Raw genomic sequence first — 12501 nt, forward strand, 5'->3', positions numbered from 1 at the left:
ACTGACAGTTGCATTGAGTGTTTGGACTGAATGAATCAAACTTACATTCTAAACAACCTACTATGCAGTTCCTAAACCTGCTAGAACTAACCATGTAACCTTATGAATGGTTTAGTTTTATTGCACTTTATTTTTTGTTCTTTTTTCATTTTATGTTTTTATCACTTCATTTTTAATCTTCTTACTGCAGCTTAATTTTTGAGCGGGGTCTAAAGGTAAAATATGTGGAACCCACAGTGCTGTACTACAACCACTGAGCACTAACACGTTTTCTCCTATGATGAACTTCATGTGCATCTGTCTGTATATTGGCTCATGTATGTAAATGTAAGAGGGAAAGTCCACCCTAAGATACATTAACTGCAACTGTAGAAAAAAATTAGAAATGTACATTGGGTGCCAAAAGTCTCAGACCATTATTTAAAATTCTTTGATTATGATTCGAGATTTCTTGAATTTAATACATTTTCATTGCAAACATTAACGACTTTGTGGCGCTCAGGTGGCGCATCGGTAAAACACGCTAGCACACCAGAGCTGACATTTTGAACTCGTCGTTTGAATCTCAGCTCTCCCATCTGGCAGGCTGGGAGCCTACATGAAAGATTGACTGTTGCAATTACGACCTCTGCTGGCTGATTGATGGTGCCTGCACAGAGACGAGGGATAGTGAGGATCAGGGTGTGGCTCTCCGTGCACAAAGCTGATCCACATATGAACTTGCCTCATGCAGGTGAAAAGATGCAGTCGGTACTGCACATGTGTCAGAGGGGGGCGTGGCTCCACTCAAACAGGATGGAGATCAACATCAGTAGAGAGGAAGCACAATGCAATCGGGTAATTGGATATGACTAGATTGGGAGGAAAAATTGGGGAAAAATGCAAAAAACTTCTTGAAAGCCAAAGAAGATTCGGAAGTGCTGACTGTTATGGACTTACTCCACAGGCACCTGACCTAAAAGCCAATAAACATTTATAGGGGCATTTAGTCACAAGACTCTCTTTTGAATAATGTAGTAGTGTCAGACCTTTGCTCCCCACCGCATATGTACAGGGAATGTGTTTTTGTTTTACTAAAATATCACAAAAATGCTGGGTCAAAAATATACATACATCATGCCTGATATTCAGTTCAACAAACTTTGGTAAAATTTTGATCAGTTCTATGACCACTTCTCTTTTCTTTTTCTGATCACAAATTCTTTTCCAAAGGAGGGGTGGCTTAGTGGGTAGCACTGTCGCCTCACAGCAAGAAGGTCCTGGGTTCGATCCCCAGGTGGGGCGGTCCGGGTCCTTTCTATGTGGAGTTTGCATGTTCTCCCTGTGTCTGTGTGGGTTTCCTCCGGGAGCTCTGGTTTCCTCCCACAGTCCAAAGACGTGCAAGTGAGGTGAATTGGAGATACTAAATTGTCCAGGCCTGTGTTTGACATCAAACTTGTGTACAGAAGAATTTTGTGTAATGAGTAACTGCCATTTCTGCCATGAATGTAACCAAAGTGTAAAACATGACAATAAAAGACCAATAAACAATAAACAATTTCCAAAGGAGAGATGTTGTCTTCAGTTTGGTTTTAAAAAAACTGATTTTGAAGCAGGGGCTTGTCCAGTATTTAGGAGTCACCACAGTGAATTATTCTGGTCTGCTTGCCTGATTTGGCACAGTTGTGTCAGATGCTCTTCCTGATGCGACGCTGCTTATTTTTATTTAAGTTGTCTTGCATAGCAGCCTCTTAGGTTTGCTTGACTTTGAATGGTGATACCTATGTTTTATTTATTTGCAAAAAGACCACTGTTCCATGTGCTTTAACCAGACAGTTGTTTGATCGTGGGCCCTGATGATTTTTTGAAACAGTAATTATTAGGGATGTAACGATGCACCACAAGACAATAAATAATCGGTGCACATGCCACGAATCGAATCGGTTATTCGTTTAAGATGAACCGATATTTACTTTAAATAGCAGAGGGCACTGGCGCTACTCACCTAGCCTGGTTGCCAGGTAGGGGATTTTCCAGCCAACTGTATTCATGTGAGGCTACTTTCTTTATTTGTATTATTTATTTATTTATATAGTATTGGATTTGTTTTAAAATTTCATTTCAGTTTTTTTTACACAGTAAGCATTATTTGGCATAGTTTGTACCTACCTCAGAAATAAAAGGGCATTAATTATGTAGATAAATAAAAGATAAGCACAAATACAGTATTTAATTTTATTTTTAAGAGAAATAATAAAAGGAAACTTTGTCATAATTTGTCTTCAATTTCATTTTGTTTAAAAAACCCAGTATCGTGAATCATATCGCATCGTGGGTAGAGCGTATCGTTACATCCCTAGTAAATACAGTGGGGGAAATAAGTATTTGATCCCCTGCTGATTTTGCAAGTTTACCCCCTTACAAAAACAGTCTATAATTTTTATGGAAGGCTTATTTTAACAGAGAGAGACAGAATATCAACAAAAAATCCAGAAAAAAAACATTAAATAAAAGTTATAAATTAATTTGTATTTAATTAAGGGAAATAAGTATTTGATCCCCTACCAACCAGCAAGAATTCTGACCCCCACAGACCGGTTATGTGCCCATGAGGCACACAAATTAGTCCTGTCCCTGTATAAAAGACTCCTGTCACAGAATCAGTTTCTTCCGTTCAAATCTCTCGACCACCATGGGCAAGACCAAAGAGCTATCAAAGGACGTCAGGGACAAGATTGTAGACCTGCACAAGGCTGGAATGGGCTACAAGACCATCAGCAAGAAGTTTGGTGAGAAAGAGACCACTGTTGGTGCGATAATTCGAAAATGGAAGAAATACAAGATCACAGTCAATCACCCTCACTCTGGAGCTCCATGCAAGATCTCACCTGGTGGGGTAAGAATGATTCTGAGAAAGGTGAGGTCAGCCCAGAATTACACGGGAGGAGCTTGTCAATGATCTCAAGGGAGCTGGGAGCACAGTCACCAAGAAAACCATTAGTAACACACTTCGCCGTAATGGATTGAGATCCTGCAGTGCCCGCAAAGTCCCTTTGCTCAAGAAGGCTCATGTACAGGCCCATCTGAAGTTTGCCAATGAACACCTGAATGATTCAGAGAACGCTTGGGAGAATGTGATATGGTCAGATGAGACCAAAATTGAGCTCTTTGGCATCAACTCCACTCGCCGTGTTTGGAGGCAAAGAAATGCCCGGTGGGGATGGTGTTCTTGGGGTCATATCCAGCATTTCTCTGGTCTTGTAGCCCATTCCAGCCTTGTGCTGGTTTACAATCTTGTCCCTGACGTCCTTTGATAGCTCTTTGGTCTTGCCCATGGTGGTCGAGAGATTTGAACGGAAGAAACTGATTCTGTGACAGGAGTCTTTTATACAGGGACAGGACTAATTTGTGTGCCTCATGGGCACATAACCGGTCTGTGGGGGTCAGAATTCTTGCTGGTTGGTAGGGGATCAAATACTTATTTCCCTTAATTAAATACAAATTAATTTATAACTTTTATTTAATGTTTTTTTTCTGGATTTTTTGTTGATATTCTGTGTCTCTGTTAAAATAAACCTTCCATAAAAATTATAGACTGTTCAAGTCTTTGTAAGGGGGTAAACTTACAAAATCAGCAGGGGATCAAATACTTATTTCCCCCACTGTATATAGTAAAATAGTACAATTTCTAATTTTGAGACTTTTGTAAAGCTTTTTGTAATACTTTCTTATTTGAATGATTTATGGCTCAGTGTAATTGGTGCAGCCCAATTTATTTCAGTGCAGAGATGTCATCAATTCTAGTCAATAATAATCAATAACAACGAATGAAGACCATGCCACAAATTACAATTGTTATAGAACTATCCACATAATCAAATTACTAGTCAGAGTTGATGATGTATATTTATAACCCTGCAGATTTTGTTTTATTTAGATTTTCTCTCAGTCTTTTCACGTCTCATCTTATGAACTTGTCAGCGTTGACTGTCTGAGTGCAATTTTCCAATCTTTACCAATCAATTGGTATGTTTTGCGCCACTTAAATGGTGTGTGCCATTTAAACTTGAATAGCATTGTAGGTAATGCAGGAACCGATTAACTAAAGTAAAAACTGACTTAAATGTTTGGGTGGATTTTTCCTGTGTGTGTCTGTGCGTGACTCATTAAGTGTTTCCTTCTCAATCCATGTTAACCTGTTTAACCATGTCTTTCATCGTGTGTGTTAGCCAGGGGATGTTGGCCACGTTAAGGTGTGTGTTCATGCAGAGCTCATGTACATATGTAAACTTCAAACATACATCATCTAATCGTTCATTAATTTCTGCATGGACTTATCCACACACACCTGAAACAGTCATGCATCTGTACTTGTGAAAAACGCTTGTTGATTGATTACTGAACCTAACCACTACAGTGAATATCTTAAATACGATGCTAAATACACCTAATTGTTTTTATGTTTCTCACAAGTATAGAAATAACATACTCACATGCCTCTGCATAACCATGCCAGACCTGAGGACTCACTTTCTGAAAAGTTCATAATGAATAGGCACACTTCTACTGCTTTCTAAACCTACTGAGGAATTGTTTTAGTACTTTGGGAACAGGAATGCTAAAGAAATCAGAACTTTTATACAACCTCCCTTTGCAGATAAAACAGCACTCAGGGCTTTCCCTAGCTTATAAGGTTGGAGAATATAGAGCAGGACATTTAAGACCACTAATCAGTTATGGCCTCTCTGGTGGAAGTGTGCCTAGACTTCCTAGGTTTAAGTAAAAGTTCCTGTATTATGTGGTCACAGGTTTGGCAGTTTGATTGTGGCATGGCTTACTTGTCTCCCATGTTTTATAAAGTAAGCATTTAATGTATTATTATTATTTATTATTTTTTTAATTTTTTTCCCCAATTTTCTCCCGTAATCTAGTCGTGTCCAATTACCCTGATTGCGTCCTCTGTACTGATTCGACCCTTCACTGCTGACTGAGGACGCCTCTCAACTGACATACGCCCTCTCCGGCACGTACAGTCAGTACAGACTGCATTTTTCACCTGCACGAGTCGAGTTCATACACCAACGAGCACTGTGTACGGAGGGCCACACCCCCATCAGCATTATTCCTCAGCCCTGTGCAGGCGCCATCAGTCAGTCAGCAGGGGCCGCAGTTGCACCAGTTATGAGGACCTATGATCCGACTTTTTACCCCTAACCCTGAACAACAGCCAATCGTTGTTCATGCAGCCGCCCAGCCCAGACGGAAGGCAGAGCTGAGATTCGATACGATGTATTCGAAACCCCAACTCTGGTGCGCTAGCGTACTTTACCGCTGCGCCACCTGAGCGGCTAATGTATTATTATTTTAAATTTACTTTCAGACCTCACAATATGATTTTAAATATGACGTTGATGCGCTCAGGTAAAGCGGAAAATAATGCCAGCACAGTACAGTTGGGATCCAGGGTTTGAATTGCTTGGTCGGGCATCTACATACAGAAATGATTGACTATGTCTGAGTTGGCCTAGGCACCATGATGGATTGATGTCCTGTCCGGGGTTTGTTTTTATATTATACCCAGTGATTCCAGACTCACCAAGACCAGGATAAATTGACCAGAAAATGACTACCAGACTAATAAACTCTACATAGTTATTTCCATATATTCACCTAAATGTACAGTATTGCCAAAAGTATGTAGACCTGACCATAAGCTTAAAACAATTGGTATTAATATAATCTTTTCCTTGTTTTGTAGTTATAACAAACTTAACAATTCTGGAAAGGCTTCCAATTAGAAGTGTGCCTATTCAACTGAAACAGCATTTGCTGATCTTGGATGGCGTTCCAGTTCATATTAAATGGGTTCAGTGGGGCGGCACGGTGGCTTGGTGGGTAGCACTGTCGCCTCACAGCAAGAAGTTCCTGGGTTCGATCCCCAGGAGGGGCAGCCCGGGTCCTTTCTGTGTGGAGTTTGCATGTTCTCCCCGCGTCTGTATGGGTTTCCTCCTGGAGCTCCGGTTTCCTCCCACAGTCCAAAAACATGCAGTCAGGTTAATTGGATACACTGAATTGCCATTGCCTATAAGTGAATGTGTGTATGTGTGTGTATGTGTGTCTGCCCTGTGATGGACTGGCGCCCCGTCCAGGGTGTTACTGTGTGCCTTGCGCCCATTGAAAAGCTGGGATAGGCTCCAGAACCACCCCCCGCGACTCTAATTGGATAAGCGGTTAAGAGAGTGAGTGGTTTGAGTTTAGGGCTTCACCAAACTTGTTAAACCATGTTTTTATGAACCTTGCTTTGCTAGATGTGGGTGGACACCTAAACTAAGTGGTCAGGACGGTGTACTTATTTACACATACTTTTGGCCTTGTGGTCTATTTAAAAAGGTTACTAATCACCCTTATTATATGTTAGATGCTTAGAAACAGAATGATGCAAAAAGAAAACTGTAAAAGTCTGAAAATAACTCGTTCAGTCCTTTCTGTAACACATTAGGAAACCTGTTATTTCATATTGTGCATGAAGGTCCCTGTATTGGAGCTACCTTATGTGCACCTCATATAATGTTTTAAGTTTTTATTCATGGCTGCTGCACTTGCCTATGTGTATGTTTTATTTCATTGTCTGCATGCCTTTGCATGTATATTTTTTATAAGTGCACTATCTGTATAGATAGTTTCAGTGTGTATTGTTATAATGTTTATGTCCATACTATGTTCATAAAATTTTATTCCCATGTGTTATTCATTCTAATTTTTTATTTCTACTGTAACACTTCCTTTTACTCACTGATTTATTTCACTTCATTTTTCTTCACAGAACAGACATTCTAACATAATGGGGTAGATACAGCTACATCCGAAGGCTTTCAAACCGGTTACTGTTAACACACTGAAGAGCTAATACCATGGTCACCAAGAATCATGTACACAATTTTCTGTAAAATAATACACCGGTCAGCCATAACATTAAAACCACCTCCTTGTTTCTACACTCACTGTCCATTTTATCAGCTCCACTTACCATGTAGAAGCACTTTAAAGTTCTACAATTACTGACTGTAGTCCATCTGTTTCTCTGCATGCTTTGTTTGCCCCTTTCATGCTGTTAATCAATGGTCAGGACTCTCCCAGGACCACCACAGACCAGGTATTATTTAGGTGGTGGTGGTGTGTTAGTGTGTGTTGTGCTGGTATGAGTGGATCAGACACAGCAGCGCTGCTGGAGTTTTTAAACACCTCCCTGTCACTGCTGGACTGAGAATAGTCCACCAACCAAAAATGTCCGGCCAACAGTGCCCCGTGGGCAGCGTCCTGTGACCACTGATGGAGGTGACCAACTCAAACAGCAACAATAGATGAGCGATCGTCTCTGACTTTACATCTACAAGGTTAACCAGTGATGGCTCAGTGGTTAAGATACTGGACTAGTAAACAGAAGGCTGCTGGTTCAAGCCCTGCCACCACCAAGTTGCCAGTGTTGGGTCCCTGAGCAAGGCCCTTAACCCTCATTTGCTCATCGTGTTCCGCTCATTGTGTAAGTCGCTTTGGATAAAAGCGTCTGCTAAATGCTGAAAATGTAAATGTAACCAACTAGGTAGGAGTGTCTAATAAAGTGGACAGTGAGTGGACACAGTATTTAAAAACTCCAGCAGTGCTGCTGTGTCTGATCCACTCATACCACCACCATGTCAGTGTCACTGCAGTGCTGAGAATGATCCAGTACCTATGTAATACCTACACTGTAGTGGTCCTGTGGGGGTCCTGACCATTGAAGAACAGAGTGAAAGCAGGCTAAAAATGTATGTAGAGAAACAGATGGACTACAGTCAGTAATTGTAGAATTTAAGTGCTTCTATATGGTAAGTGGAGCTGACCAAATGGACAGTGAGTGTAGAAACAAGGAGGTGGTTTTAATGTTATGGCTGATCATAAGCCAGTCAAGCACACACACTTTGTGTCTCTGATGCTGCACTGGTCTCTCTAAAGTCCCAATATACACCTCTGTGTCAACAGTATCTTCATCATACTTAGGCAATCCACCCATACTGAAGGCGAGTCTTAATCCTCCCTGTATACACATTTTTGATACCCTCCCCTGTTACCAAAATGGTGTAACTTGAATAATCTATCAAATTTTCACTTGAGCCGACACTAGACTGCAGCTATTTTTCCAGCATGGTGCATCAGTTCATTTGAATAAAAGTAGGGTAGCATTTCAGCCTGGTTTTTGGCTGGTATCTGTTAGTATCTGTTAGTGTGCAGCTTTGCTTCCAATATGGTGCATTTACTGGTTCTCTGTGAATTTGGCCAACTCAAGTGATAAGTTAAAATATGGGATAAGTCACTTCAGCTTATTAATAGTGCTGCCACAATGTTAAACTATGTAACAGGAAAAAACACACCAAACTGGGGTGACATCACCAATCCATTACATTGTTCTAGTGTCATTTTTCCGTTAAGAACAGCCTAATTATGACCCTCAACAAATAGGAAATTAGCTATTTTATTTGGTGTTAAACATCCAACCATAGTCAAATATTTCTAACAGTGTAGTTTCCTAACGCTTGTCATTAATATTGGTTCTACAGTATGTTAGCACTAACTGTGTGGAAATGTCCTGTATGTTCCAGGCTCCAAGTTGGGTTTGACAGACGTCCAGGCGGAGCTCGACCGAATTTCCAGCAAGTCGGACCTGGATCACTCCGCCCCCAACGCAACCACCCCTCCTGCTGAAAATGACGAATCCTGAACGAGAAGCAGGACGATTCACTGTCCCACGCCCCCCTCCCCTCTACTGTACACCCTCTCTGAATCGGCCTTCCTTCTTCTACGTCTGTTTTTCTGACCTCTGCCCTGTCTCTTTCCTTTGCTCCCTGAAAGAGGGGATTTCATATTCCCAGTAAGGCCAGTGACTCCGGGCTGCATGTTGGGCCGGTACCTCGCCTTTTCTGTTTATATACACGCAAGCATGTACATACACCTACAACTGATGCAGCTGGATGAAGTAAGGGGTTGGGAGGGGTTAGGAACGGAGGGCGACCGGTTCTTATGTAGAAAAAGAGTTTAAGGCTTGTTGGAAGTAGAAGGTGATTATTTTAAATGGTAAGGTAGGTCTTTTTGTTTGACTTTGCACAGTAAGATGTCTCATTTTGACTGACAAGATTCAGGTGTTTTTTATGTTTGTCCTTTTTTTTTAATTGACATATTTATATCTAACCCTCGTGAAAAAAGGGAAACACTGCTTGACTGTGGATTGGCCACGTGGTGTGGCCAATCCAGATTGCTCTGTATCATGACTGTTTCATGTACTACTGTTTTCATTGGATAGTTTGTGCACACTACACTCATTCACACACACTAAAATCTGTGTTGGGCTTCCACTTATTTATTTTTTGCTTATTTATAATAACGACACCAAAACACCAAGGCTCTGATTTACTACGATGTCAAACAAACTGTATTAATTTACTTGGGTTATCTACTAAGAATATTTGAGACCACTGGCATCATTCTTTATAGCTGTAATGCCTTTAGTCCTCGTAAAAAAACAGAGCAACAACAGCTATAAGTAATGACTTATTTATTAAAAGACATTCTCTTAATATTTTTGCTTTAATTCTGGACAGATAATTAAAGAATGATTCTTACACTAGCAACCAATCAGGGTACAGGCAGGACACACTGTGGTTGTTTAACTGCTGTAAGTGTAAAAGGGCAGTTGTAGCCCAGTGGTTAAGGTGCTGGACAAGTAATCAAAAGGTTGCTGGTTTAAGCCCCACCACTGCCAGGTTGTCACTGTTGGGCCCTTGACCCTCAATTGCTTAGACAGTATACTATCACAGTACTGTAGGTCACTTTGGATAAAAGCGTCTCCTAAGGCCGCTCAGGTGGCGCAGCGGTAAAAACACACGCTGGAACCAGAGCTGGGATCTCAAATACATCGTATCGAATCTCAGCTCTGCCTTGCCGGCTGAGGCTGAGCGGCCACATGAACAACGATTGGCCTGTTGTTCATATGGGCGGGACTAAGCCGAATGGGGTCTCTCTCTCATGACTGGTGCAATTACGACCTCTGCTGGCTGATCGATAGCGCATGCACAGAGATGAGAAAAGAGTGCTCTCAGGGTGTGTCTCTCCGTACACGCAGCTAAGCTGCACTGCACTCGTCAAAGTGTAGGTGATAAGATGCATACGGCATGCTGCCCACATTTAGGGGGGGCGTGGGTTAGCTTCGTTCTCCTCAATCAGAGATCGGGTGGAGAGGAAGCATGACGCAATGGGGCAATTGGACGCGCTAAAAAAAAGGGAGAAAAAGGGGAGAAAATGCATAAAGAAAAATATATATACATATATAAAAAAAAACGTCTCCTAAATGCCGAAAATGTAAAAGTAGAAATAAATTTTTTGTTAGGAAGACATTACATTCATAGAAAATGTTAAAAAAAAAAGCACTAGAATGCATCTAAAAGCAAATATATAATATTAACCAAGACATTTGTTACCATGTTAATATAAAATGGGGGTTAAAGCTGTATTCTGTAACTTTTGGGACATGAAGAACTTACTGCTAGAAAGTTATTACTGCAAAACCACTTACAAAAACAACACTTGTGAACATACATTTCCACCTCATGAATTAATGTGATAATGGAACAAATGTAAATGTTTGACTTGCCACTTGACGTAGGTAATTCAGTTTTACTTGTGCAATGTTTTAAAACATTATTTGCTCTATAAGCTTTCATACAACTACTGTTGGTCACCAGCAAAACTTCCCTACCACAGCTTTAAATTAGTTTTAATAGCATTTATGCATTTTGTCCCATTTTCTTCCGATTTTGCGTAGTCAATCTGTCTTCCGCTGCTGGAGTTCCCTGATTGCATTCAAGGAGGGTATGTTGCTGCTCACGGCTCGCCCGACACATGCGCAGTCCTAGCGGACCCCTTCTTTCCGCCCATGTGCTCCGCACAGACGCCACTATCTGCGTAATCAGGGTCCTTGCACAGCGTTTGAAGACCACACCCACATAGTACGGTCATCCTCCCAGCAGACATGGTAGCCATACCCCGCTGCGCCACCTGGGAGCATTTTTAATACCACTCTTAACATGGAGAAGGCGTATATTGCTAGGGTTCCTGAGATAATACCATATTCGTCTTCTTTCCTGTAATATTGTGCATACCGTAATAATAGCAATTGTGCAAATTGTGCATGAGATTAATACCTGCACTAATTCAGATGTTTACTTAAAGCTTAATAAATCACACTGCTGATGCAAAATACATCTATTTGCATTGACCCTACCTTGTACCCTGCTTCTTTTAAGAAGGTATTTTTAATTATCAGTCCTTGTCATGCAAACCTTTATAGTGCAAAGTAAATCAATTTGTAAATTTTTCCCCACTTGAAAACTCTTAGTAAATCAGAGCCCATAAGTCACCTAAACATAAACTACAGAAATGTCAAACAACATGCTGGCAGTAGTATTGTGCATTTTAAGGCAAGTTGAAGGCATCCCTGGCACTACAGTGCCTTGTTTCTGAATGAACTTCACATACACCTAGACTTTACACCAATGCTTTTTACAATGTAGATGAATTTTAAACTGGCGGACATGTCTGTTCGATTTGTTTTATTTATTTATTTTCTATAAGATATGATGTAAACAATGTCTTCTCTGCATTTCTTTATTACCAGAAGCACTAGGACTCATGCAGGCTTGCATCAGTATTACTCTGTACACTGGCTCTGGAGAAAATATCTTCCCAGCTTTGTATGTATTAAGAAAGAGGTTGTATGTAGTCAGAAGGAGGGTAGCTAGTGATGTTTGTATAGTTGGAAGAACATTCAGAGAAAGTCACTGTCAGTAAGTCAATCAGAAGGGAAAAAGACTGGGAGGCAGGGCATGCAATGTCAGAAATCACCCTCATGAATGTACAGTCATTCATGTCCAACTTCTGGATGGTTGTTGGAGTAAAAAAAAATTAAATAAAAACTACAACAACAAGGTCCTGTAATTTCACAAGATAATGTGATGTTTCTCTGGATCAGGTCTGTAAGCATTCTAATAAAATTGTATTTATTGGGAATGGCTGCAGATGTCTTATTGTTAATGACTACAGGGATTTAATTCTTAAAAAGGGTTGTGGTAAGTCCAATACCACCACAAAACATTGGGCTCAAGATAGATTATCCGCCCTGGACAAAACACACTTGTTTTTGGGAAGTGGGAGGAATCCATTGTATCCGAGGGAACACACACAGACACTGAAAGATGAAGTAAAATTTCTCACAGACAGCAACAAAAGGATCAAACTCCTCAGGCCCCCGGCTCACACATTGCTGTGCATCACCCATTTGACCAGCTGTGCCATTGTGCCGACCATAAAACACACAGGTTCTAAACTTCTAAATTAATCCAACTGTCAGTCTTGTTTTTTTTATATATATTCCTTTTAATGCTGTGGAAAAATACTCAGTTCTCCAAACTATATTGTATTTACATATACACCAGT

General features: G+C 40.7%; 1 protein-coding gene across 2 annotated transcripts in view; it reads left to right on the forward strand.

Moving 5' to 3' along the window:
* dync1li1 (dynein, cytoplasmic 1, light intermediate chain 1) overlaps positions 1–12075 on the forward strand; it is a 48947-nt gene extending 36872 nt beyond the window's left edge. Inside the window, exon 13 of one of the 2 annotated variants that reach the window (XM_063011935.1) lies at positions 8616–12075. In XM_063011935.1, the coding sequence (XP_062868005.1) occupies positions 8616–8734 (119 nt within the window). In that variant the 3' untranslated portion in view covers positions 8735–12075. The remainder of the gene's footprint in view (positions 1–8615) is intronic. The other variant, XM_063011942.1, reaches the window with a different exon arrangement.
* Positions 12076–12501: the final 426 nt, after the last annotated feature.

The sequence above is a fragment of the Trichomycterus rosablanca genome, chromosome 2, assembly GCF_030014385.1.
Source record: "Trichomycterus rosablanca isolate fTriRos1 chromosome 2, fTriRos1.hap1, whole genome shotgun sequence".
In the NCBI taxonomy this organism is placed as follows: Eukaryota; Metazoa; Chordata; class Actinopteri; order Siluriformes; family Trichomycteridae; genus Trichomycterus; species Trichomycterus rosablanca.